The sequence below is a fragment of the Carcharhinus amblyrhynchos genome, chromosome 11 (genome assembly GCF_965287045.1).
Source record: "Carcharhinus amblyrhynchos chromosome 11, sCarAmb.v2.hapA, whole genome shotgun sequence".
Lineage (NCBI taxonomy): Eukaryota > Metazoa > Chordata > Chondrichthyes > Carcharhiniformes > Carcharhinidae > Carcharhinus > Carcharhinus amblyrhynchos.
The window spans coordinates 3,182,708-3,210,689 of record NC_137334.1 but is presented as its reverse complement, the minus strand read 5'-3'; the positions used below and the strand labels follow the sequence as shown (position 1 = coordinate 3,210,689).

Genomic DNA, 27,982 nt, shown 5'->3' with positions numbered 1-27,982 from the left:
CTGAAGCTGATTAAAAGATTTGGGCATTTTCAGACCTGTGCAATTTGTGGAGTGGGCAGCTCCCATTGTGCCTGTACTGAAGCCAGATAAGACTGTCCGAATATGTGGGGACTATAAATAAATCGTCAATCAGGCGGCAAATTTGGACAGGTATCCTGTATCTAAATTAGAAGACCTGCAAGCCAAACTAGATGGAAGTCTAACCTGCAATAAGTAAGACATAGTAAGAAGTCTCATAACACCAGGTTAAAGTCCAACAGGTTTGGATTTTGACCTCATTGAAGAAGGAGCAGCCTTTGAAAGCTTGTAATTCCAAATAAACTGGTCGAACTTTAACCTGGTATTGTCAGACTCCTTACTGTGCCCACACTAGTCCAACGCTGGCCTCTTCACATCATAAGTTAGACACGATACATGCGTACCAGCAGCTGGAGCTTGTCACTATTGACACACATAAGGGCCTATATCTGTACAGCAGGCTACCAGAGTCTCATCAGCTAGTGCAAACTTTTAACGCACAATGGAAAGCCTATTACAAGATTTACCCAAGGCATTTGTTTACTTGAATGTGGGGAAGCGACGACCTAGTGACATCATCACTAGACTATTAATCCAGAAACTTCTAACAGGGTAAATTCAGAAAGAATAATGTTTCCGATAGTGGGGGACTACATAACGAGTGGTCCTTCTATGGGGAGCGAGGGTGGTCATCGCCACACCATGCAGGAAGTTATTATTGAAGGAACTATACAGTGTCCAACCCAGAATATCCAACGTTGGTTCGCAGTCTTATGTGGTGGCCCTAATTAGGTACAGATATAGAAAATATGGTTAAACCTCGACTAACGTCAGGTACAACAACATTTACCATCGGCAACCTCAATGCACTGCTGGCAGTGGCTTGGTCAGCTGTGGATATGACTCCACGTTGCTTTTGTTGGCTCATTCATGGGCACCATGTTCCTACATATAGTTGGTGCACACTCAAAGCAGCTATGAAATAAAATCCACAACTTCTTTGGCAACAGGAAAAAGTTAAGACAAGCCTTTGCCTCCTGTGTTGTTTTTGGAACAGCATTTACTAGCAAGGAGTTCCAGCCTTTCATAATGTCAAATGGCATTAGGCATATACGTACAACACTGTATCATCCCTCCTCAAATAGATTGGCTGAGAAGGCTGTGCAAACGAGCACAACAGCCATGAAATAGCAACCACCAGCATCCTACAGACCAAATTTTCTTACTTCCTGTAGAACTGTGCCCACATGGCTACCCCCTGCCCAGTTGCTGATGGGTAGGCATAGTTGAGCCAGGTTGGACCTGGTGTTTCCAAATTTGGCAGGAAGTGTACAAGCAAACAGAGTGTGTAAAAAAAAAACATGATTCTACAAAGCCGGAGAGAACATTTGAATTGGATGATTCAATATATGCTAAAAATTGGGTCAGTGTGGAGTCCCAGGTGATGCCATTGCCCAGGAGGGGCCTGGTTATCGTGTGAAGTTGAAGTTCAGGGTGACAGACTGAAGAAACATCCAGATCACTTAAGAAGGGAGTCAATTAGAGAAGCGGTGAGGCAGCCCGCTCTGAGCAGCCCGCTGGAGATGAAGGGCTGTTTTTCCAGCCGCGCTCACCCCAAAACTGGAAAATCCACGTCTTCTTTGGCAACAGTGGAAAAGTTAAGGTTTGCCACCCAGGGTTTGCCAGAGATGGTGGTTTTGAACCGGTGGGGCAGTCCACTCTGAGTATGCCCGCCAGGGATGAAGGGGATTCTCCTGCCACGCTTGCCCCAAGACCAGATAATCCCACCTGAGGAAAACGGACCTTTCTATGGTCCACACCCTGCTCTCCTGCCACGATTCCCGGAGTCAGCGGGACAGGAAAATTCCCCTGGGAAATTGTGATTGAAAGCAACGTGAAAATAAGTCAGCCTGAGGAAGGATCACATATGTTCCTGCGGGAGCTGGAGAAGTGACCTATCCTGATGTACCTTTACAAGATTGGTGTCCAATTTCTGCAAGTGAAACCAAATCTGCCCCTGCTCATGAGCACCTCCTGTTGAGCTGGAGGTTGAGGGGAGACCTGATAGAAGTCTATAAGATTATGGAGGGGCATGGACAGAGTGGATAGTCAGAAGCTTTTTCCCCATGGTGGCTAGGGAGGACAGGCCTAAGGTGCGAGGGGCAAGCTTTAAAGGAGATGTAGAAAGCAGATTTTTTACACCAAAGGTCGTGGGTAGAACTTTCTGCTGAGGGACGTAATGGAAGCAGATATCATAGAATCATAGAAAAACTATAGCACAAACAGGCCCTTTGGCCCACAAGTTGCACTGAACATATCCCTATCTACTAGGCTTACCTAGAACCCTCAATCCTATTAAGTCTAATGTACTCATCCAGAAGTCTCTTAAAAGAGACTAACGATTTTGCCTCCACCACCACCAATGGCAGCCGATTCCACTCACTCACCACTCTGAGTGAAAAACTTACCCCTGACATCTCCTCTGTAGCTACTCCCCAGCACCTTAAACCTGTGTCCTCTTGTGGCAGCCATTTCAACCCTGGGGAAAAGCCTCAGAGTCCACCTGATCAATACCTCTCATCATATACACCTCCATCAGGTCACCTCTCATCCTTCTTCTCTCTAAGGGGAAAAGATCGAGCTCTCTCAACCTAGAAGTCTACAATAGTCTGTATGATAGTGACTTTTAAGGGGTGTCTTGACAAATACATGAATAGATGGGAATAGACGGATATGGTCCCCGGAAGGGTAGGAGGTTTTGGTGTCAATCCAAAGGGGTGAGGAAATCCCCTGACAGCCTGACTTCATCATGGATGATGCTGAAGAATTAATTTATATTGTGAATAGTTTAACTTTGCATTAATAAGGAACTTGAAGGTGGGGGGATGTGGTAATCAGTCCTGTTGAAGGATGAGTTGTGTGTCCAGTTTGGGTAATCAGGCTAAAGCGTGCTGAGAATGGAACTTCCCCAGCCTGTCTAGAAACTGGAGTCAAAGTATTCGATAGCATCTTTATCACTCTCTGTAAATAGTTATTCTTGTTAATAAATAGATCTATAGTTACTCTCCTTGGTGGTTGCCACTCTTTCCAAGATATTGCGATATTGTAAATATATGTATAAATATATCAGTTAGAGCTTTACTCACACCCCCCTCCACCAATCATTGATTGTTTAGTTTGTCGATTTCTAAAATGTGTTAATTTGACCCATTTCGTTATACTCCAAAGTTTGTGAAAAGGAAATGCGTTACACTTACACAGGAAATAGATAGTAAATGGCAGAACCCTTACAAGTATTGAAAGGCACAGGGACCTGAGTGTACAGGTCCACAGGTCACTGAAAGTGCCAATGCAGGTGGAGAAGGTAGTTAAGAAGGCATATGGCATGCCTGCCTTCATCAGCTGGGGCATTATGTTCAAAAATTGGCAAGTCATGTTGCAGCTTTATAGAACCTTAATTAGGCTGCACTTGGAATATAGTGTTCAATTCTGGTTGCCACACTACTAGAAGGATGTGGAGGCTTTGGAGAGGGTACAGAAAAGATTTACCAGGATGTTTGCTTGGTGTGGAGGGCATTAGCTATAAGGAAAGGTTGGAGAAACTTAGTTTCTTCTCACTGGAGTGATAGAGGTTCAGAAGCAACCTGATAGAAGTCTACAAGATTATGAGAGGCATGGACAGAGTAAATAGTCAGAAGCTTTTTCCCAGGATGGAAGAGTCACTACTCGGGGGCACAGGTTTAAGGTGCAAGGGGTAAGGTTTAAAGGAGATGTACAAAGCAGATTTTTTACACCAAAGATAGTGGGTGCCTGGAACTCGCTGACGGGGGAGGGAGTGGAAGTGGAGACAATAGTGACTTTTAAGGGGTATCTTGACAAATACATGAATAGGATGGGAATAGAGGTATATGGTCCCTGGAAGGATAAGGGGTTTTAGTTTTGTCGGGTAGTATTACCAGTGCAGGCTTGGAGGGCTGAAGGACCTGTTCCTGTGCTGTAATTTTCTTTGTTCTTTAACTATCTGGACAGCTGTCAGAATGACACACCACTGTTTCACCCTTTCCCGGCATTATCTTTTTCTCATTTTATGGGAAATCCTTTTCTCTCAATTATTGTAATACTGATATTATATCATGTCTGGAGACACAAATAACATAATACAAACAAAAATCAGTTCTGCTGATAGTCACTTTATTATAATTCAGAATATTTCAACATGAGAAAACCTCTATTTTTTGGCAAGCGATTAGAAATCCCTCATGCGTCTGAAAGATCCGACAGTTGCGTTGTAGCCGCCCCAGTCGCTGTATCTCCTGTATTCTCCGGGTCTCAGGAAGTACTGTCGGCCTCTGTAGTTGGGATGTTCATAGAAGATCCAGTAACCGTCTATCACTTGGCAGGAGTGAATGTCACGGTAACGGAAACGATCGTAGACAGAGGGACAGTCATCCATGAATTCCATCATCTGTCCCCCAAAGTCAGGCCTCTCGTAAATCCTTATTTTGTAGTTTCCACCTCGGTACTGGAATAAAGAGCATAAAACATTCATGATGTAGCAGGATATATGTTTGTATATATGTTGACAAGTCTTCCAGAATTAGAGTTCTTTAGAATAAGGAACATGGAATATGTATGGATGCATCTATTTCCAAAGGTGGGAGTAAAAATCAATTCTGAAATTGATTACTGAATATTTATTAAATATTTCTAATTAATGTGAAGCTCTTAGAAATAATATTATAAAACTGAAGCACTAGACATTGGAATATAATGCAGATCACGACATGTTATTCCATCCTTGTATAGACAAACTGATGAGAATCCATTGCTCTTGCTACAGCTGGTTCTTTGCATTGGTTAGAAATGACACAAATTTCACCTTGGAACTGATGTTTCTCCATTATGAAGAAAGACGTACAAAAGTGAAATAAGTGCTAACAGATAGATAGCTACTCCCTTTAAGACTATGAACACCTCCATCTGACTATCTTGGGGTGAAAGGGAAACTGCTGAACCCTAGACTTGGAGATTGATCAGGTATGGTCAAGTTCCCAACAAGATGAAGACTATTGTGAGGATCTGGACTAAGTCATGAACACTGGACAGCTTTCCAATAAGTTTAACGTTTATTTATTAGTGTCACAAGTAGGCTTACGCTGTAGTGAAGTTACTGTGAAAATCCCCTAGTCGCCACACTCCAGCGCCTGTTCAGGGATACTGAGGGAGAATTTAGCATGGCCAATTTACCGAACCAGCACGTCTTTCCGATTGTGGGAGGAAACTGGAGCACCCGGTGGAAACCCAAGCAGACACGGGGAGAAAGTGCAAACTCCACACAGGCAGTGACCGGAGGCTGGACGTGGTCCTGAGTCTATGGTGCTGTAAGGCAGCAGTGCTAATCACTATGCCACCATTGTTGCAGCAACACGAAACAGAATAACTAAAATATGGATATGTCTCTATTGTCAGGAAAAGAGAACGAGGAGAACAATCATTCAATCATCAAAGATTATGACACTATTAATGAAGGGGCTGGGAATAAATTGCATATAATAAAATTACTGGTTGGTTTTAACATATATTACATCAGAAAGTCATTTGAAACTGATAATTAATACATACGTGAGGGAATCTACGGCATGACCTGACACAGTCATTGTATCCCATCCAGCGCTGGTAGTCAGGATATTCTCCCCTGCTCAGAACATACTGGTATCCCATGTAATTGGGTTTCTCATACAGCACCCACCAGTCATCCTCAACACGGATGGAGTTACAGCGACTGAAGTAAGGGGACAGGTCGGGACAGTCACTGCTGCACTCATAGTGCCGTCCCTGGAAGTTCCTGTCCTCATAAAAGATAATCTGTGGGGAATTAAAATGGGATTAATTAAGTCAAGAGTTTCGTAAATTTAACAATTTTAGGAAACGTTACATTAGGAACTTGAGAGTCACCTTACCTTGCCCATTTTGAGCGACACAGTCAGTTAGACAACTACCTGCACGTTGCACTGTTTCACACAGCTGGGTATTTATACGCTGGATCGAAACGCCACTGTAGGGAATACTTTTGTTATTTTAATAGATTCAACAGCGTATATCAGCAAAAATCAAATTAGAAAAAAAGCTATAGTCATTGCAGACAAAATCCCCTTATTCAGGTTTCTGGATAGGACACTGATTCTATCCATTCTGCTTTGATGCTGTTTTAATTGTTTGTGAAAAAATTCAAATGGCAAGGAGCCAAAATGTACTTATGTTGAGCCCAGTAAAGGTATTGTCACTTTGATGCCGTTTTAATTGTTCTGTAGATATTTCAAAGGCCTGGAATCCAAAGTGCATTCATGCTGAGTCAAGTAAAGGTATTGTAATTACAATATTGGGCTTTATTGCATTGGTAGTTACAGCACTATAGGGTCCAGGTGAGGAACATTTTTAACACGGGGCCACGATTGCAGTTATTTGAAGTGCGACACGGGGTCATCTGTCCATGCAGCAGATGTATGGAGAACCAGCAGATGATGGCGTTTATCTCTGATTTGTCATTGATTTGACAAAGACCCTACTTTTTCCAATCCTACCATGTATGGGGATGCCTTTTTCAACGCACACAGATTAATATATATCTGGCTGGACAAGGTATTGTGCCGTCAAGGCATTGCAGCATGACGTCACTGGAGAGGAGGTGTGTAATACAATCCAGTTTTAGTTTCACTTTTGCACTTCAACAGAGCACAAACACTCACACATACACAAAACTCTCCACCCCACCACACGCAACTCTCTGCACCCCGCCCCCCCCCCCCACACCAACACACAATGGATTCAGCTCTGACATCTTGAGCTTTCAATCCATGTTCACATTTTTTTAAGCCTAAAAAAAATGAACTCAATTTGTTCGTACAAACCCTGATGAATGATTGATGCCTTTGAGTCATTATAAGGACCTGACAGAAGGAGCTCCCTTATCATTGCTACTTAAAGTAATCCTATTTCAAGTGAGATGTTTTTGACTTTCTGCTTCTTGCTGTAGTGTGAATGGAAGCATTGCATTATTGTCGGGGTTAATGGTGGTTCTGCCAGTCAGATGTAAGGGCCAACGGACGTTTGAAAGGAGAGGCATTAATAGGAGCAGCAACTGTTACCATCATGCGGACTACAATGAAACTCTCCATGAGCCACAGCGTCGCAGGAAGATAGAACGGAGGCTGCAGCGAAGAGAAGTAGGTCGCAAGGAAGAAAGAAGGAGGTTGTACCTGCTTAGGGTTTTCAGAGAGAACTCCTCATACCAGCGTCAAATGTTCAAAGAGACTGGATGTGCTGATACAAGGAACACAGAAAGTTAGTGCAAATGCAGCAAGCTATTAGGGAGGCAAATAGCACACTAACCTTTCTTACAATGGGATTTGAGTACAGGAATAAAGAAGTCTTGTACAAGGCTTTAATTAGACCATATCCAGAGTTTTGCATCACATGTGCAGTTTTGGGCTCCACATTTAAGAAAGGGTTAACTTACTTTAGAGATATTTTGTGAAGTTAGTAGTTGTAAGATTATTAAAAATTGTTAAAAATGCTACGAGTTGTAAAATCACATTGTCTGTTTAAAAAAAAGATAGTTTTTTTGAAGAGAAGCAGGTGTATACAGTGCCCAGATTGAAACAATATATCAGAGGCAAAAATAACAGGGTTGCTTTGGTAATAGGCTTCAGGCATTTGAATCAGAACATGTTTTTGAATTTTAACCATTAAATTTGAAATAAGTATTTGAATAGCAGCAGCCTATCAAATTTGAATTTGATGTTTTGGTAACCTGTAAACCAATTCTATTTTTGGGGTTTTGGTATGTCATCAGAGGTATAAAACCAGCTCCCAGTTCCAGGAAACCACTTGCCAGTGACAACAAGGGATCCCAATTACAAAGAGAGAGACACAGACAGTAACTGTTCTCTACCAGTATAATAGCCACATTTATGTCTTAAAAGAAAGCCTCACCTCAATCATAAAAGGTACCATAGGAAGAACAGATGACAGAAGAAAATCAGCAAAGAAGACAGCAAATGAAGAAGGAGGATTTGGAAGATATCACCTGATTGCATTGTGTGATTAAAAATTATTTTTTTCTTAATAAATAGGAATTATAATTATCTAAACAGCATTCCATTAGAATAGTGTTTTATTTGGTTTATTAATAGTTTAGTTAACCTGTTTATTGCTATTTAGAAGAATAAAGCGTTACTTGCTTTTTCGGAGTTATTTGATTTGACCACTAAAAGTTGCTGAAGCAGATATTATCCCTTCTCACGCACACTTCAACAGATTATGAAGGGAGGTAACTTATCTTTGAGTGATTGAGTCTTAATTCACAAGGATCAACCTCCCCTTTGAAACAGGTTGTAGAGAGGAGGTTCACTAGGGCCATAGAGTCAGAGATTTACAGCATGGAAATAGGCTCTTCAGCCCAAATTGTCCATGCTGCCCTTTTTTTTTAAAACCACTAAGCTAATCCCAATTGCCCGCAGTTGACCCATATCCCTCTATACCCATCATACCCATATAACTATCTAAATACTTTTCAAAAGGCAAAATTGTACCCGCCTCTACTACCACCTCTGGCAGCTTGTTCCAGGCACTCACCACTCTGTAAATTGCCCCTCTGGACACTTTTGTATCTCCCCCGTCTCACTTTAAACCTATGCCCTCTAGTTTTAGACTCCCCTACCTTTGGGAAAAGATAATGACTATCTAGCTGATCTGTGCCCCTCATTATTTTAATCGACTGCTAAGATCACTCCCTCAGCCTCCTACGCTCCAGAGAAAAAAAGTCCCAGTCTATCCAGCTTCTCCTTATAACTCAATACATCAAGTCCCGGTAGCATCCTAGTAAATCTTTCCTGCACTCTTTCTAGTTTAATAATACCCTTTCTAAAATAGGGTAACCAAAATTGCACACATTATTCCAAATGTGGCCTTACCAATGTCTTGTACATCTTCAACAAGACGTTCTAACTCCTGTATTCAATGTTCTGATCAATGAAACCAAGCATGCTGAATGCCTTCTTCACCACTCTGTCCACCTGTGACTCCACTTTCAAGGAGCTATGAACCTGTACCCCTAGATCTCTTTATTCTGTAACTCTCCCCAACGCCCTACCATTAACTGAGTAAGTCCTGCCCTGGTTCAATCTACCAAAATGCATCACCTCACATTTGTCTAAATTAACCTCCACCTGCCATTCGTCATTTGACTCCAGGATGAGTGGATTGTCCTCTGTTGAGGGGTTGAGTAAATTAAGTTAATTTGTTAGTGTCACAAGTAGGCTTACATTGACACTGCAATGAAGTTACTGTGAAAATCCCCTAGTTGCCACACTCCGGTACCTGTTCGGGTCCACAGGGAATTTAGCATGGCCGATGCACATCTTTCAGACTATGGGAGGAAACTGGAGCACCCACGTGGACACGGGGAGAATGTGCAGACTCCTCACAGTACATTCTCCGGAATTCTGAAGAATGATTTCATTAAAGCTTGAAAGTTGTTTAGACTTCAGATGAGGAGAAATTATTTGAATCATTGGAATTCTCAACCCAAGATGGTTGTGGATTCCCCTTCCTTCAGTGCATTGGAAGCTGGGATAGACGGGTTTTTGGTCTCTCAGGGAATTAGAGGATGTGGGAAGCAGATAGAAAAAATGGAGCTGAAGACGGAGATCTACCGTAGAACATTACAGCTCAGTACAGCCCTCATGATGATATTGAATGAGAAGCAGGCTGAATGGGTCACGTGGTTTGCGCCGTCCTCCAATTTGTATGATCTTTCGTTCTTTACCTTTGCTGGGAGCAGGCTCTGATGTCATTGTACTTCACCAAGGAAATGGCCACTGAATTGTGCCACCTTCAGGAGCGACATCTGCAATTTCTCAGCAAGAACCAGTCAACCAGAGGAGGTGATGGCCTGGTGGTGATATCGCCAGACTATTAATCCAGAAATTCAGCTAATGCTCCGAGGACCAAGACTCAAAGCCCATCAAGACAGGTGGTGGAATTTGAATTCAATGAGGAAAAAAGATTCTGGAGTTAAGAATCTACTGAAGGCTATGAAAGCAGTGTCAATTGTTGGGAAAACCCATCTGGCTCACTAACATCCTTTATGGAAGGAAATCTGCTGGCCTTACCTGATCTGGTCTACACGGGACTCCAGATTCACAGCAATGTCATTGATTCTCAACTGCCCTCAGAAAAATGGCTACTAGAAATGGGCAAAAACTGCTGGCCCGCCAGTGACACCCATGTCCATGAATTAATAAAAAAACAAACCTGCAAAAGGTTACCATGGCTTTAATATTTGATTATCCTTCCTGGGGAATGGATGATATCACCAATGGATCTCCGTTCATCGTCAATAATGCATCTTGCACGCCAGTGAAGGTTTTGTTGAGGTGGCACCTTTTCCCATGCTGCTGTTGCTGTGTGGAAACGCTCAGATCGGAGAATCATAGACTGATGGAGTGTTTACGCATTCAGCCCACCAAATACATGCCAGCTCCCTGTAAGTGTGATTTACCTAATCCCACGATCCACTCTTTCCCTCAAGTCCTGAAACCTATTTGTTTATCCAATTTACTTTTGAAATCTGTCTTCACTGTACCCTTTGGCAATGTGTCCCACATCTTAACCATATAAAAATGTTTTTTCTCATTCTGGTTTTGACTCTTACACCTTAAATGTGTGTTGTTTGCTCAGGGCCTTTTCACCAACAGAAATGGTTTCTCTTTTTCCACTCAGTCTAGACCTTCATGATTTTGAACCTTCTCTTCTCCAAGGAGTTTCTCCAATCTATCAAAGTAACTGGTGTCTGTCATTCCTGAAGCCATTCTCATAAAATGTTTTCTACATCCTCTCTGTAGTTGTTACATTCTTCCCAAAGTGTGGTGCCCAGAACTGCAACACAATTCTCCAGATAAGGCTGAACCAAAGATTCATCATAGCTTGATTTCATTTACACCCTATAAAGCTCCCAATCACTTGGGCCTTTTTTAGCCTGCCTGACCAAACTCAATGATTTTCACACATAAACCCCTGAGCTGCTCCATTTTGCATCTTCTTTAGAGTTGTACTGATTATTTAAAATTTTCTTTCCTCATTCTTCCAACCAAAATCTATCACTTTGCACAATTTTGCATTAAATATTATCTGTCCTGTGTCTTGACCATTTATTATTTCAATCAGTCCAAAGCCATCTATTGGGAACCCAAAACTACGGCTGGGATTCTCCCAGAAAAACTACTAAATGTCCAACGGATGGGAAACGGAGAATTTCCTGCCGTTTTTCTGGACATACTTAGTTTCATGAATCTCTGGCACTCTGTGCAACACAAAGGGCCTGGGGATTGGCCGAACAGCACAGTGGGCCAGGAAAATCCAGGTCTGTACCTTTCTCCAGTCTGTGAAACAACTCTTGTTTCCTATCACTCAGCCAGCTCTGTGACCATGCTGCCATTGTTCTTTCTATCCCTTGGGCTTCAACTTTGCCAGAGAGTTGGTTATGTGACATTTTGTCAAATGCCTGTTGGGAGACCATATGGATAGCAACAATCTCATGGCCTTCATCAACCCGTTTTCTATACCTCATCAAAAACCTCGATTTACTTGATTAATGGCAGTTTGCCTCTAAAAAAAATCCTTTCCTTCATTTCTCTACACTGGATCGAGTGACAGTTCATGGTTTTCCAGATTAGCAGTTCTAAAATCTGTGCCATCATTACGATTAAATTGATTCTCCTATTACCAATTCTCTGAACAAAAATCGGCATTTCCAATACTCCGGCACCACCCTTGGATCTGAGGATGATTAGAAGAATATGACCAGTACTTAAACAAAGAACAAGGAGCAAAGAAAGGTACAGCACAGGAATGGGCCCTTTGGCCTTCCAAGCTTATGCCAATCAAAATGCCCCAAACCAAAAAGAAGACCTTCTGCCTTTACTCGGTCCATATCCCTTTCTTCCCTCTCTAATCATGTACCCATCAAGATGCCTCTTAAATGTTGCTAATGTGCCTGCTTCCACCATCTCCTCTGGCAACACATTCCAGGCATCCACCATTCTCTGTGTGGAAAACTTCCGCTGCACATTTCCCTTAAACTTTCCCCTCTCACCTTGAACTAGCCCATTGTAGTTGACGCTTTCACCCTGGGAAAAAGCCTCTGACTGTCCACCCTCTCAATTTTGTCGACCTCTAATCAGGTCTCCCCTCAGCCTTTCGAGCGAAAACAATCCTAGTTTATTCAACCTCTCCTCATAGCCAACACCCTTGAAACCAGACAACCTCCTGATCAACCTTCTTTGCACTCTCTCCAAAGCTTCTGCATCTTTTTGATAGTGTGCTGACCAGAACTGCATGCAAAACTCCACACATGGCCTAACCAAGATTTTATAAAGCTTTATATAGATTATATATAATCTCCTGTTCTGCTTCAGCATTCTCAGAATTATTGTAAGCAAATCTAATGAATTTTACAGCCAATCTTCCGAATATTTCCCCTTTATCAAATCTTAATACAACCAGGATCACAATTACTTCCAACTGTAAGCAACATCTTTTCCCTTAATAAAAATAAATGCAAAGAAGTAATTTACCCTTCAGGCAAGCCCTCTATCTACATGTAGAGATCTCCTTATTGGCCCTCAGTTAATCCAAATCTTTTCTTAATACCTTTTATAATTTATATGTTTATTGAAGAATTTTGGGTGTCCTTTTGTGTTACTCATCATTCTTTCCCCGAGCTTTCTTGTTGCCATTGCCACTTATTATGGAGAGGAAGAGGTTTAATATAAATAGACATTTTTTCTCCTCTCATCACCCAAAAAGGCATTCTGACTTTGATTTCCCCCCTTTATAGATGGTGACTTATTTCTCAATCCCTCAGCTTTGGTACGATCCCATTTCTATTAATAACAACACAGCAAACTTGAGGTAGAGTAGAGTAATCTCAGAGAGTTAGTTTATTTATATATATTTAAAATGCAGGAAGAGTTTGTCACTATGTAGCCCTCATGCATTCAAATGTAATAAAATCAGGGTAGAAAAAGAAAGGGTTACAAGGTAAATATCGTACAGCAAAGAATTATTGTTTCACATGAATCCAGAATCAAGGTCTCATGGGTTATTTCTTTACATAGTATGGTAGGCTGAAAATTGATGCTGGATAGCGCACTCTTCCAGTAAGGTTGACATCCGTGATGAGTTTGCAATGTGGAGATGAATTAGTCTTGTAGGCGATAGCACCTATGGAAACAATATATATGGGGGTGGGTGATGGTGGTGGTAGTGTGTAGAGATGTATTCAAACCTGGACGGGAGCTCTTGGTCTGTGCTGCTGTTTGATAGATGGAAAGTTGGTAGACTGAGTTCTGCAGTTCCACAAGGCAATATTTCAAGTTCCACCAGCTGGAGGGGTGAGGGAAGGGGACAGATTGCATAAATCACGCATCTCCACTTTGACAAAGGGCGCATACTCCTTTTGACTAGTTTCCTGAGATTGCTCATGTTCCAACTGCTGTAAAGGAAAGCTGCAAGGGGACCTTTGTCCTAGCAGACTAGAAGACTCCAGTGGTCAGGCCTGCTTATGCAAAGACTGTTCACACTTCTTCAGAGATAACTAGGCACAAATTGCTTTGATATGATTAAATTAGCTCCTATAATCTGAAAGTCACAGCCAGGCATGGATACAGGTCCAAACACAGCTTGCAACAGGAAATTGGATAATTATCTAAAGAGAAAAAAGGTTGAAAAAAAAGTCACAGCTTCATTTTAAAGGGTCTTTGATCATTTTTATATACTTAAACATCGTGGAATCATAGGATCCCTGCAGAAGGAGGTCATTCAGCCCATCGAGTCTGCACTGACAACAATCCCACCCAGGCCCTATTCCCATAACCTCACCTATTGACCCTGTTAATCCCCTGACATTAGGGTTAACTTAGCATGGCCAATCCACCTAACCGCACATCTTTGGACTGTGTGTTGCGGGGGGGAGGGGGGATGGAAACCAGAGCACTTGGAGGAAAGCCACACAGACACAGGGAGAATGTGCAAACTCCGAACGGAGTGTAACTGAGGCCAGAATTGAACCCAGGTCCCTGGTGCCATGAGGCAGCAGTGCTAACCACTGCGCCACCATGCCATCCAAGGAAGTAGCCATGATGAGGTATACATATTTAACTAAATTTATTGTGAAGTCTTAGCTCCGTTACACATTCCCTTCTGAATGTTCTATATTAATCCTGATTCTCACACGCATTATAAAAACTTAAGATCTGCCATGTGCATTCCTTTCTGCATGCTCTATATCTCTTTCATTGTGGAGAGCGCTCTGGCTTTGTTTGCCCCTTTTACCTCTTGGGAATATATCTCAATCCTCCTTGAACCATCTCCTTTTCAAGAATTCTGGCTGGCAACTTTTCACTCCACCTTTCCAGACAAGTCCATTCTCACCTCATTCAAATTAGTTTTCCTCCGATTAATTATTTGTTTTACTCCAGATGTTTTTCCAAAAATGAAACAGGAGGCAGAAAGGATGCTCAACTTTTTGAAGAGGGCCAAACAATGACATCATTCAAAGCCCAATGAGGAGCCACTTTATGGTGCCACAGGCTTTTTGTGCCAAGTGTGGGCAACAGATCACTGTGTGGTGAGGCTGCTAGTTAAATGCACCTAGCAACTGCCCAGGAGTTCAGGCCCAGTAGCCCAGGTAGGAGACTGCAGGCAGGAAGACAGCTCCCATGGCCCAAACCATTTCGCTGGAGAGATTTTCCCTTCTGAATTTTTCTTAATTCATTCATGGGACACTGGTTGGCCAACATTTATTACCCATCCATTGTTGCCCCTGAACTGAATGGTTTGCTAGGCCATTTCAGAGGGCAGCTGAGAGCTATAGAATCCCTACAGTGCAGAAAGAGGTCATTTGGCCCATTGAGTCTGCACTTACAGCAATCCCACCCAGGCCCGATCCCTGTAACCTCGTGTGTTTACCCTGCTAATTTTCCTGAAACTAAAGGGGCAATTGAGTGACCAATCACACCTTTGGACTGAGGGAGGAAACACCCAGATACAGGGAGAATGTGCAAACTCTACACAAACAGTCACCCTAGGCCAGAAGTGAACCCTGGTCAATCACATTGCTGTGGATCTAGAGTCACATGTAGGAAATCTGCCATTTAGGAATGGCAGATTTCCTTCCCTAATGGACCTTGGCAAACCAGATGCATTTTTCTGACAATGCAGCTTTGTGATCTTTTATTTTAAACTTATCTGACCTGGTTCCCGAGGTCTCCTGCCTTCCTTCAGTGGTTTTCTTTCCTAGTTGCATGGGTGAGGTTTCAGAATTTCTTGTGCCCTGGTTGGGATGGTAACATTGGGAGCATGCCTGCCATCCCAACATGACCATCTTTTGGGCCAGCACAGTGGTTAGCACTACTGCCTCACAGCACCAGTGGCCCAGGTTCAATTCCCAACTTAGGTCACAGTTGGTGTGAAGTTTGCACATTCTCCCCATGTCAGCATGGCTTTCCTCCAGCTACTCCAATTTCTTCCCACAATCTGAAAGCTGTGCTGGTTAGGTACATTGACCCAAACCAGCAGCAGAGTGTGGTGACTAGGGGAATTTCAGAGTAACTTCACTGCAGTGTTAAAGTAAGCCTTACTTGTGACTAATAAACAAACTTTAACTTTTACTTCTTGTCTCCCTCAGTAATGTGGGATTAGTGCAATCTGGCTCTGGGGTTTTAACTACTTTGAAGTTTTTAATTCACCTAGCCTTTCCTCCCTTGTAACAATGTTCTAAGAGGTTTACGTACTTCACCAAGACACCATCAACATGTCCCTCTCCTTTGTGAATACCAATGCAAAGTATTCATTAAGGATCTCACCCATTTCCTTTGGTTCTACACAATTTCCCTCTGTTGTCCTTAAGTGGAACAACTCTTTCTGTAGCTGCCCTCTTGCTCCTAATAAATGTAAAATACCTTAGTATTCTCCTCAATCCTATCGCCAAGGACATTTTATGGCACTTTTTTGCCCTCCTAACTCCCTATTTGAGCTTTTTTCAACTTTCCCTGTATTCTTCACCTATCTTTTAACCACCAAGACCTCATGAGACATTTCATTACTCCAATACTTGCAACCTCACCCTGAACCATTCCAAGCCCTCCCCAATTTGCAACAGATCCTTATTTATACTGAATCAGCTGGTCAGCTGACCATCACATCATTTTGTCATTGGTTACACAGTGTACTGGGTCAGCTGACCCTTACAACTTGTTACCATTGGTCACACTATAACAGATCCAATATTATCATTGGTTACATTCTGTCACACGCACTGCTGATAGGTGAGTATTTACACATTTATTTGCACACTTTTTTTTGGTCTAGCTGTGGTCAGTAGATGCAGCAGCCAATCTTTGTATAGGTTAATACTTTTGTGAATCTTTTAAAAGGATGTTTAAAATATAGGTAATGCACAGAAAGTGAAAGAAAGATTTATGAAAAATAATCTTTTACAACTTTGTCCTGACATACTAATTCCAGTAAAAAGCACATTTGTATATAACAAGGTGAATGTTAGTGTCTGGAGTAAGTTTCAGCTAAAGGCTATTTGGATTTTGCTCTGTGTTTTAAGCAGTGTTTATCCCAATCTTCCTGACGTAATATTGATCCTTAGAAGCCTGTTTGAGGTGCCTTATAGACCCCGACAATCACATTTTGATTTGACGTGTGTTAAGTTTCCTTTGTACTTTTTGTTTCTGTTCGGGCCATTCCCCCTCCTTTTGGGGAGCTGCCCCCTTTTTCTTTGTCCGAATGTAATTTAAGTTTGTTGCTTGGTTCAACCCGAAAGACTTGACTCCCTTATTAATCAAGAATCTACCTAACTCTACCTTAAAAATATTCAATGGCCCTTTCTCTACCATTCTCTGGGAAACAGAGTTTCATGGTCCTCAGAGGAAAATATATCTCCTCATCACCTCCTTATATGGGAGATCCCTTTATCTTTAAACTGCATTGCCAAATTCTAGTCTCCCCATTAGGGGACACTTTCAGCACCCACTCTCAATTCCAATCAGGATCTTTTCCGTTTCAATTAGATCATCCCTCATTTTTCCAAATTCCAGTGGAATTAGGCCCACCTTATCTGTGAATGTCCCTTTTAGAATCAATCAGCAGAGTAAGGGTCACATGATCCAGGAACCAATTAGGGGGCAGGGTGATTTGAGTTGATTTATTATTGTCGCATGCACTGAGAAGTGTTGTTTCTTTTGTGCTATACAAAGCATACCGTACATAGAGAAGGAGAGGAGAGAATGCTGTGTTACAGTCATAGCCAGGGTGTAGAAAAAGATCAACTTAATGTGAGGTGGGTCCATTCAAAAGTTTGATAGGAGTAGGGAAGGAGCTGTTCTTGAGTTGGTTGGTGCATGTCCTTAGACTTTTGTATCTTTTTCCCAATGGTAGAAGGTGGAAGAGAGAATGTCTGGGCTGCATAGAGACCTTAATTAGACTAGCTGCTCCCCTGAGGCACTGGCAGTATAGACAGAGTCAATGGATGGGAGGCTGGTTTGAGTGATGGACTGGGTTTCGTTCACGACCCTATGTAGTTTCTTGCAGTCTTAGACAGAGCAGGTGTCGGACCAAGCTGTGGCACAACCAGAGATATTAATAGAGAAATGGTGCTGGGAAAATTGATGGGATTGAAGGTGGATAAATCTCCAGGGCCTGAAAACCTACATCCCAGAGTACTTAAGGAAGTGGATCTAGAAGTAGTGGATGTATTGGAGGTCATCTTCCAGGATTCTATAGACTCTGGAACAGTCCCTGCAGATTGGAGGGTAGCTAATGTCACCCCAATATTCAAAAAGGGAGGTAGAGAGAAAACAGGGAATTATAGACCAGGAAGCTTAACATCGGAAGTGGGGAAAATTCTCGAATCCGTTATCAAGAACTTCATAGCAGAGTATTTAGAGAACAGCAGCAGGGAGAGACAGAGTCAGCATGGATTTATAAAGGGGAAATCATGCTTGACAAATCTGTTGGAATTCTTTGAAGATGTAACTAGTCGAATTAACAAGGGGAAGCATGTGGTATACTTGGACTTTCAGAAAGCTTTGTCACATGGATTATTATACAGTGAGAAGTATTGTATCTTCTGAGCTGTACAAAGTCCCACATAAGAGATTATTGTGCAAGGTTAAAGCGCGTGGGATTGGAGGAAATGTATTGAAATGGATAGAAAACTGGTTGGCAGAGAGAAAACAAGGAGTAGCAATAAATGGGTGCTTTTCAAATTGGCAGGCAGTGACTAGTGGGGGTGCCACAGGGATTGGTGTTGGGACCCCATCTATTCACAATATATATTAATGATTTGGATGAGGGAACAAAATGTAACATCTCAAAGTTTGCAGATGATATCATGTAGAGTGGGATGGTGAACTGTGATGAGAATGCAGAGTTCCTTCAAAATGATCTGGATAAGTTGGGTGAGTGGGCAAATCAATGGCAGATGCAGTATAATTTGGCTAAATGTGAGGTTACTCACTTTGGAAGCAAAAACAAGAAGGAGATAACTACCTGAATGGCTGTAAATTGGGAGAGGGGAGTGTGCAGCGGGACCTGGGTGTCCTTGTGCACCAGTCACTGAAGGTAAGTATTCAGGTGCAGCTGGCCTGTTGGCCCTCATTGCGAGAAGTTTCGATTACAGGAGCAGAGATGTGTTGTTGCAGTTACACAGTAAGAAGTCTCACAACACCAGGTTCGAGTCCAATCAGTTTATTTGATAGTAATCCCACAAGCTTTTGGAAACGGTGTCCCTTCGTCAGGTGTGTGAAAGGTTCTAATCTGATAGGACATTGCCAAAATTGAGGGTATTTTGGAAAACTAAAACCTCCACTACAACAACAGCCACTTCTTTTAAGACTTTAGGATGAAATCCATGTGGACCTGAGGATTTGTCGGTTCTTATTTCAAACAATTTTACTAGTCCCCTTTCCTTGGTGATTGTAATTGTTTTAAGTTACTGCCTCCCTTTCCCTCTTCTGACCATTTCTCTATTGTGAAGACAAATGCCAAAACCACGCTTAAGAACCAGTGATCCAAGTTGCCCTTTTAGCTTTTCAAAACCCTAGCATCTAACATCAGCGGTGTACTTAACAATGCCTGTATAAACTCTTACAATCTGTATTTACATTCCTGGCTAGCTCCTTTTGTCTCCTCTCATTTCTCTCACATTATTAATGTTTTAGTTATTCTTTGTTGCTCTTGATATTCTGTCCACTCTTCTGAGCTGCCACTCGTCTTTGCCAATTATACACTTTTACTTTCAATTTGATATTATCTTTTAATTCCTTAGTTATGACAGATGGTTGTGACCTTCCCTCTGAGTCTTCCTGACTGGAATCTACCTTCTCTGAGCATTCTGAAATATCTCCTTAAAGGTCTACCACTGCACCCTTCAAGACATAACTCTTTCGGGGCTTTTCCCCTTTGTCAGGTGACGGAGACTCTCCTGGTAAAGAGCTAGTGGCATTTGCTACCAAATAAACCTTTTGGACTTTAACCTGGTGTTGTGAGATTTCTTACTGTGTCACTAGGACGAGACAGGGAATGGAGAATTGGAGAGGATGGCTGGGTAAGCAGTGCAGATTCAATCGGCCAAATGACCACCTTCTGCACAGCAGGAATTCTATGGTAGTTCTATGTTAGCTGTCTCCATGCTTTCCTGATTGCAATAATTTAAGTTTCAAACATTAGTCTTAGACCCACTCCTCTCTCCTTCAAGCTGAATGTGACATTCAATCATATTATGATCATTGCTATCTGGGGCATTTCATTATGAGGTCATTAATTAATCTCATTTTATTTGCAAAATACCAGATCTAGGGTAGCATTCTCTATGGATAGTGCTAAAATATGCTGCTGTAAAAAAACTATTCCCGAAAACACTCTGTGAACTCATTATTCCATCTACCTTTGTCAATCTGATTGTTCAATCTATATGTGGATTTAAATCAATCATAATTATTGTATTACCTTTCTCACAAACACCTATTATTACTTCCTCTATACCTTTTCTCTTAGTGATTACTATAATCTCAAGATCATAAAACATATATAGCAGAGACACAGAAACACAATACAAAGAAAATTTGTTCTGCGAATAGCTCCTTTATTTCATTTCAGAATATTTCGGCATGAAAAAATATTCTTTTTCAACAAGGAATTAGAAATCTCTCATGCGTCTGAAAGATCCGATAGTTGGACAAGATGCACCCCAGTCACTGTATCTCCTGTATTCTCCGGGTCTCAGGAAGTACTGTCGGCCTCTGTAGCTGGGGTGTTCATAGAAGATCCAGTAACCGTCCATCACATGGCAGGAGTGAATGTCACGGTAACGGAAACGATCGTAGACAGAGGGACAGTCATCCATGAATTCCATCATCTGTCCCCCAAAGTCAGGCCTCTCGTAAATCCTCATCCTGTAGTTTCCACCTCGGTACTGGAATAAAGAACATGTAACATTCATGTTACAGCAGATATATGTATGATATGTTTTGTAGATGGAGTATTCCAAGATTGGTACTTTTTAGAACAGGCGTCATGAAATATTTATTCTGACACCTACTTATTAAAATGAAGGCTAAAAATGATTTGGAAATGGGTCCAAAGATGTGCAGGTTAGGTGGATTGGCCATGCAAAATTGCCCCTTACTGCCTAAAGATGTGTAGGGTACATGGATTAGCCATGGTAAATGTGTGGGGTTATGGGGATAGGCCAGGAGGGAGATGGGGGGGAGGGTATGGTTGGCCGAGGTGAGATGCTCACTCAGAGAGTCAGTGCAGACTTGATGGGCCGAAAGGCCTCCTTCAACACTGTGGGAATTCTATGGTTCTATGCATAGATTACTGTTCAGCAAATGCCATTAGCAACAACTTTACACTTTAACAGAATAAATACAAGGACATTTGAATATATTATTTTGTCAATCGCAATGCTACTATGCACAAATCAATAGTAAAATTACAGCTCAGTTGTTACTGCTAGTTCTTGGCCCTTCTACCAAAAAAGATACTGATAGACTGGGAAGTTTTTGGACAAAATTGAAAGGAAATTCATCGTGGAACTTACTTTACTCAGTTATAAAGAAAGATGTGGAGTGCAATCTCCCCGTGCTGTTTACATTCCCACTGCAGCAAAGTCGGACAATTTGATGGGCGGCCAAATCTCTGTCCGCTCAGGTGGGATGGGAAAATCCTGCCAGCATGAACAGTGGCAACATTTTGGCCATGTTGCACTGGGCAAAAGAAAATATCAAACAAAATATATTCTCTTGAAAGTGCCGAAGCAACAAGCCAGTTCCTTTACAATGTGAACATCTCATGTGGAGATAACTAATACCCCCCTCAAAAAATAAACACAAAGATTGAAAAATGAAGGAATTAATTTGATGCCACTTAATTCATGTGAAAATTGTCATGTAACTGTAGGAATATGGTTAAAAATTGTGGCTAAATAAGTGATCATGGCAGAAAAAAGTGACCATTCCAGATTGGCTAGTGTCACAATTGATATTCTGTAGTTTCATCACATTATCTGGGACATCTAGGAAAGCATCCAAATCTATCTCCTGGGGAATAAATAGGTTTGACTGAGCTTACAACAGGATAAAGCATATATGTGTTACCAGAGGCCTAATTTTGATATTCATCATGTCTGAACAGCTTTCCAACGCTCACATTCCTTGTCAACATTTGAACCGAAGCCACGTAACATAAAATATAGTGGTCCTGCCTATCCATAGGCACAGTTCACCTGCGGAACTCTCTAAACCAGAGTTAGCACAACATTTACTAGGAGCTCTGGTAGGATCTATCTGGTGGTAAAGATATCAATGTGAGCTCACCGAATGATTCCGCAACATTTATAAATTATTTTTCCTGTATACGTATGTAACTTAGAAATATGCCAACGTAGCATTGACAAGCCTTTTAGTTCCATATTTCTAATTCCAGCTACCACATGTTGTATTTTAACCTTATTGCTAAATGGCACAATGAACAACTAAAAAAACTGATTTACTATGAATGACAGAAAAAGAACGAAACAATTCCAATTAGTTTTTTAAAATTACACAATTAGTCAAAACTGCAGGACATTAATGATGACCTTTTTAATTGATTCATTCATGTGATGAGGGGTAAGTCTTGCATGTATTGTCCATCCCTAATTACCCTTGAGAAGATGGAGGGGTTAACCATCTTCCTGAACCATCGCAGCCCCTATGGTGTAGGGACGTCTATGGCACGGATAGGGAGTTCCAGGATGTTGACCCAGTGACAGTGAAGGAAAGACAATATAGTTTCACATCAGAATGCTGTGTGGTTGGGCAGTGAACTTACAGATGGTGATGTTCCAAGGCACCTGTTGTACTTATCCTTCTAGGTGGAAGAGGGGGAGGTTTTGGAAACGGTTGCTGAAGGTGAGGTACTGCAATACATCTGATGGATTGTACACACTGCTGCCACTGTGCATTGGTGGTGGAGAAAATCGATGTTAAGGTGGGAATGGGGTGCCAATCAAGGTGGCTGCTTTGTCCTGAATGGTTCTTAGGTGCTGTTAGAGCAGCACTCATCCAGGCAAGTGGAGAGTATTCCATTAAACTCCTGAATTTGATGGACAAACTTTTGGAACCAGGAGGTAAATTACTCACGACAGAATTCATAGGTTCTGATCTGCTCTGGTAGCCATGGTATTTAAATGGCTTACAACAAATATAAGACATATCAGTAAATGATTGGAAACTGATCGTTAATATGTATTTATTACTCACGTGTGGGTAGGTGCGACATGACCTGACACAGTCATTGAATCCCATCCAGCGCTGGTAGTCAGGATATTCTCCCCTGCTCAGAACATACTGGTATCCCATGTAATTGGGTTTCTCATACAGCACCCACCAGTCACTCTCCACGCGGACAGAGTTACAGCGACTGAAGTAAGGGGACAGGTCGGGGCAGTCAGTGCTGCACTCATAGTGCCGACCCTGGAAGTTCCTGTCCTCGTAAAAGATAATCTGCGGGGAATTAAAATGGGATTAATTAAATCAATAGTTTCATAAATGTAATATATATTCTATGAAACATTATTAGTAAATGTGAAAAACAAGAGAGTCACCTTACCTTGCCCATTTTGAGCGACACAGTCAGTTAGACAACTACCTGCACTTTGCACTGTTTCACACAGCTGGGTATTTATACGCTGGATCGAAACGCCACTGTAGGGAATACTTTTGTTATTCTAATCGATTCAACAGCGTATATCAGCAAAAATCAAATTAGAAAAAAAGCTATAGCCATTGCAGACAAAATCCCCTTATTCAGGTTTCTGGATAGGACACTGATTCTATCCATTCTGCTTTGATGCTGTTTTAATTGTTTGTGAAAAAATTCAAATGGCAAGGAGCCAAAATGTACTTATGTTGAGCCCAGTAAAGGTATTGTCACTTTTTAAAATCTGCACTTTGCTTTGTTTTCAAGGATGAATTGTGACTCTTTCTGTCAACTTAAAATAAGGTGTAAACAATTCTAATAGAGATGCAGGAAGACCTGGGTGTAAACGCATACAAATTGTTGGAGCTATCAGGGTAGATTGAGATGGTGGTTGATATAAGATCCTGCTTAAATAGAGGCGTAATGAAGGTTTTAATAACTTTTTTATAGAATGTTAGCCAATCCTTAACTGGAGTAATGGTCAAAAGTTTATACATTTCTCTTTTGGAACGTGGCAGGCAAAAGTTGACAAATTGGTTGAGAAGGTGGCTTTCTCTCTCACCTTCCCATCACCACAGGTATAATATCAGTGATGGGAGTGCTGCTGTGCAATCTCATTCTATAGTCCAATTCGGGCCCTTGTCTTACCAATTATTCACCGCTTAAGGGCTTTTTTCTTCCCTGCTGCTGATGTCTCGCCAGCCTGAAGTCTAAATGCACGCTCCTGATCAAGCCCCCCGCCCCCTCCCCACTCCATGACCAAAGGAAGCCTTCCCCGCAGTCGCCCTGATACTGACCACACTCACACCCTGGTGTGGTGTCGTGGTCACTGCTACTCAAAATCTCGCTCACTGTCCTGCCTGGAGACAATTCACATCCCTTTATCCTGTGCTTAACCCTCTCTCCACTCACATTGTCTGTACCTTGAAGACTTGGTTACCTGTAAAGGCTCACATTCCAACCATTAGTTGGTAAATTGAGTTTGTGTCTTTATTTGCCCTGTTTGTGAACAGAGCTCCCACTTATCTGATGAAGGAGCAGTGCTCCGAAAGCTAGTGGCTTGTGCTACCGAATAAACCTGTTGGGCTTTAACCTGGTGTTGTGAGACTTCTTACTGTGTAATCACCATGCCAGGGGTGACCTACAGATTTGGCAGGGCTAGAAGGAGCAGTCCAGCCATGATACCCCCATCCTAGGGGGGTAAGTAGTGAGGCCAATCCCTTACCCCCAAACCAAACCCTCCCTCCCCAGGGGCTCTTGAGGGACCTTTCCTGTGTAGCCTGGCAGCAGCAGGGGGGCCACTGGACCTTAAATCCCTTTGGGGTCCAAGGTGCCAGGTCAGGGTATCAGTGCCAGGGTGCCGGGACAGTGCACTGTTGGCATTGCCAAGCCTGAATGGGAATGTGGACTGAGGGGGGGAGGGTCTGGTGTGGCAGGGTGGGGGTTAATGGAGAAGAGAGGCTGAGTGCACAGTGAGGACTGGGTCACCCTCGTGACTGCGTGGTGTTGGGGGTTTAAGTGAAGGTTTGTGTGGTGGAAGGGAGCATGCTCCTCTTTTCTTTCAGGTTAGTGTTACTCATCTGGACTCTTGGGGCTCAGCTTGTCTCTGCTTGTGATTGGCAACACCAAAACCTGCCTGGTGCCATTCCCCTCAGGAGGGCTGGCCGCAGAGAGGGTGATTAGTGATCGGGATGTCAAACCCACTAATTACATTCAAATGAACAGGTTTGCATCAACATGGGACTGCCACTTGCTATGGACAGGGACCTGCTCGGGGCCAGGGGCACAGGTCAGGTGAATCCCTATTGTCTTGATGCCAATCCAAGATTCCGATTTTTTTTTTTAGCCTGACACTCTATTCTGCGGGGCATTGGCTTTCCCTTTGACTGTCAGTCGAGGCTGGAAAATCCCATCCGGAGAGACATAGATGTAAATGTGCATAAATCATCAAAAGTATGTAGATTTTCGGGATATTTAAGCTCTAAAACCATGAGACTGCATTCACTAAATATTAACTTGTTCTTTTTTGATTCTGATTTATTATTATCACATATGTTATCATACAGTGAAAAGTATTTTTTCTTCTGTGCTATACAGACAAAGCATACCGTCCATAGAGAAGGAAACGAGAGAGGGCAGAATGTAATGTTACAGTCATAGCTAGGATTTAGAGAAAGATCAACTTAATATAAGGTAGGTCCATTCAAAAGTCTGATGGCAGCAGGGAAGAAGTTGTCCTTGAGTCTGTTGGTACGTGACCTCAGACTTTTGTGTCCATTTCCTGATGGAAGAAGGTGGAAGAGAGAACGTTTGGGGTCCTTGATTATGTTGGCTGCTTTTCCAAGGCAGTGGGAAGTGTAGACAGAGTCAATGGATGGGAGGCTGGTTTGTGTGATGGACTGGGCTTCAATCATGACCCTTTGTCATTTCTTGCAGTTTTGGACAGAGCAGGAGCCATACCAAGCTGTGATACATCCAGATGGGAAGCTTTCTATCTGTAAAAACTAACGCCATATAAAGTAATGCATAGATTCTATTATTCAGAAACAAAGTTACAGAGTAGCTATCTATTTCCCTCATCTAGCTAAAATTTAAGGAACAAATGAATGCGTTGCAACAGTTATACATTCCTTACTGGTGCAAATATACAAAAAAAAAGTGGTCCAACTATGGCTTACAAAAGAAATTAAGGAGAGCATTAGATCCAAAAGAGGTTGTTTAAAGTTGCTAGAACAAGTTCAGAATTGAGCAAAGGAGGTCAAAGATATTGGTTAAGAGGAGAAAAATAGAGAGTGAAGTTACAAGTAACATAAAAGCATATTGTAAAGCCTTCCATAAGTATATGAAAAAAAGATGAGTGAAGACAAATGTAGGTCCTTTACAGTCTGAAACAGGAACAAGGAAATAAGAGAGTAGGGAATTTTATCTATCCCAATGTTAACCGGGATAGTTTTAGGAATGGAGGGAGCAGAATTTTTAAGGTGCATTCAGGAGAACATTTTTTGGCCTGTCTGTAGCAAGTTCAACAAGAGAGGGTGCAGTTGTGAACTTAATTTTAGGAAATAAAGCTGGGCAGGTAGAGAGAATGACAGTGGGGAGCATTTTGGTGATAGTGATCATAATTCATTCAGTTTAAACATAATCATGGAGGCGATGAAACAAAAGTCCCAGGGCACCATTTGGGGGTTCACTGATCCTTCACCCACTACACAGGCGTGGGCCCAGTTGCCAGCATGCATGCAGAGCTCAAGTAGGAGTCAGATAAGTTTGCACCAGAGCCTCATCATGAAGGTGCTCAGTGAGTTGTCATCACCCTCCTGCCTGCCAAAAAACTCACTAACACAGAGCTGTAGGTTTGTGCAGAAGCCATTGAAAATCCTCCAACACCTGTAAAGTTTTCCAAATTGAAGTAATTGTGGAAAACGCCAATCGCTTGTAGAATCTTAGCATCAGCCAGAAGGGATGTGTCAGCAGCTAATCCCTTTAAATAGCGTTGGTGGAAGATGTTCTCAGTGCTATTTCACATCATGTTCAGCTGTACGAGGTGAATGAAGCAATCAGCCAGAGCATTGCAGCAGTTATATTCTGTTAATTCTACAACAATCCACTGTGCATGTGAAAGTTAAAATGTTCAGATTCAAGTTTCATTGTTTGGACGTTAAATTGTGCGGAAGTTAAAATGTTCAAATTAAAGTTTTAAAAGGGCAGCACGGTAGCACAGTGGTTGGCACTGCTGCTTCACAGCTCCAGGGACCTGAGTTCGATTCCCAGCTTGGGTCACTGTCTGTGTGGAGTTTGCACATTCTCCTCGTGTCTGCGTGGGTTTCCTCCGAGTGCTCCGGTTTCCTCCCACAGTCCAAGGATGTGTGGTTTGGCCATGCTTAAATTGTCCCTTAGTGTCCTGAGATGTGTAGGTTAGAGGGATTAGTTGGCAAAACATGTTGGGATATGGGTGTAGGTCCTGGGTGGGATTGTGGTCGGTGCAGACTCGATGGGCTGAATGGCCTCTCTCTGTACTGCAGGGTTTCTATGATTTCATGCCTTCTCTGTGCAGTAGTGAAAAATGTTTATCAGCTTACAGATCTTGAAAGACGTCTGCGTCTGCTATTTCAGCATGAACAAGCTAGTCTTCATCTGTGTAAGCCCCATAATCTTCCACTTTTCGGCCTCCACCAGAGGGTGAGAAAGACCAGATTTTTCCATAACAAATACCAAAGGCGAGATATGGGGATATGCAATGGAGGACTGTTCCATTGTGCTAGATGCCGGGCCAGGCAGTGGCGAGGCCATTGAGGGGGGGGTTAAGTGGCTGCTGGCTGGCACGCTCGTCCTTGATGTGGTGGAGTTTGGCCTCGGAGGTGGGGGCCTGGGCAATCCATGAGGGGTTCAGAAAAACTTGCAGAATGTAAGGCAGTTTCTCCTTGTGCAAATGTCACTCAAGGCCTCTTTTGGATGATGCATGCTGTCTAATGCTGTTTGTACTCGAGTTGACTAAGAGTGCCCAAGGTTGCTGGTACCCAGGATCTCTGATATGCCAGCTATACTTCAGTTACCATGGTTACCGGGTGTTGAGGGCTATTGGCTGACAACATGGCTCATAACATTGGTTCCCACACGTGTGTAGCACGCCCACAGCAAGAGCTTTTTA

The 27,982-nt window shown here is 42.4% G+C and overlaps 2 protein-coding genes across 5 annotated transcripts; both read right to left on the bottom strand.

Annotated features, from left to right (window-relative positions):
- Positions 1 to 4,264: 4,264 nt before the first annotated feature.
- LOC145349840 (gamma-crystallin S-1) lies at positions 4,265 to 11,569 on the bottom strand. Of its 3 annotated transcripts, none has more exons than XM_080198419.1 (3): positions 11,543 to 11,569; positions 5,641 to 5,883; positions 4,265 to 4,540 (listed from the first exon to the last, which is right to left on the bottom strand). In XM_080198419.1, the coding sequence occupies exons 1-3, from the start codon at positions 11,567 to 11,569 to the stop codon at positions 4,265 to 4,267; spliced, it is 546 nt and encodes a 181-aa protein (XP_080054545.1). The 3 variants fall into 3 exon arrangements, with proteins under 3 accessions (XP_080054545.1, XP_080054547.1, XP_080054546.1); XM_080198421.1 differs by lacking the exon at positions 11,543 to 11,569 and adding an exon at positions 5,979 to 5,987 and having other exon boundaries at positions 4,265 to 4,533; positions 5,637 to 5,883; XM_080198420.1 differs by lacking the exon at positions 11,543 to 11,569 and adding an exon at positions 5,979 to 5,987.
- An 8,718-nt stretch (positions 11,570 to 20,287) lies between these two features.
- On the bottom strand, positions 20,288 to 23,253 carry LOC145349848 (gamma-crystallin S-1-like). Of its 2 annotated transcripts, none has more exons than XM_080198440.1 (3): positions 23,245 to 23,253; positions 22,892 to 23,138; positions 20,288 to 20,556 (listed from the first exon to the last, which is right to left on the bottom strand). In XM_080198440.1, the coding sequence occupies exons 1-3, from the start codon at positions 23,251 to 23,253 to the stop codon at positions 20,288 to 20,290; spliced, it is 525 nt and encodes a 174-aa protein (XP_080054566.1). The 2 variants fall into 2 exon arrangements, with proteins under 2 accessions (XP_080054566.1, XP_080054565.1); XM_080198439.1 differs by having other exon boundaries at positions 20,288 to 20,563; positions 22,896 to 23,138.
- Positions 23,254 to 27,982: the final 4,729 nt, after the last annotated feature.

Excerpts from the sequence above, each read along its gene's own strand:
- LOC145349840 (XM_080198419.1), bottom strand. The coding sequence starts at position 11,569 with ATGTCACATAACCAACTCTCTGGCAAA. Across the intron at positions 5,884-11,542 it reads ATAACCAACTCTCTGGCAAA|ATTATCTTTTATGAGGACAG; the intron begins GTTGAAGCCCAA and ends AATTCCCCACAG. Across the intron at positions 4,541-5,640 it reads CATGCCGTAGATTCCCTCAC|TACCGAGGTGGAAACTACAA; the intron begins GTATGTATTAAT and ends TCTTTATTCCAG.
- LOC145349848 (XM_080198439.1), bottom strand. Across the intron at positions 20,564-22,895 it reads CATGTCGCACCTACCCACAC|TACCGAGGTGGAAACTACAG; the intron begins GTGAGTAATAAA and ends TCTTTATTCCAG.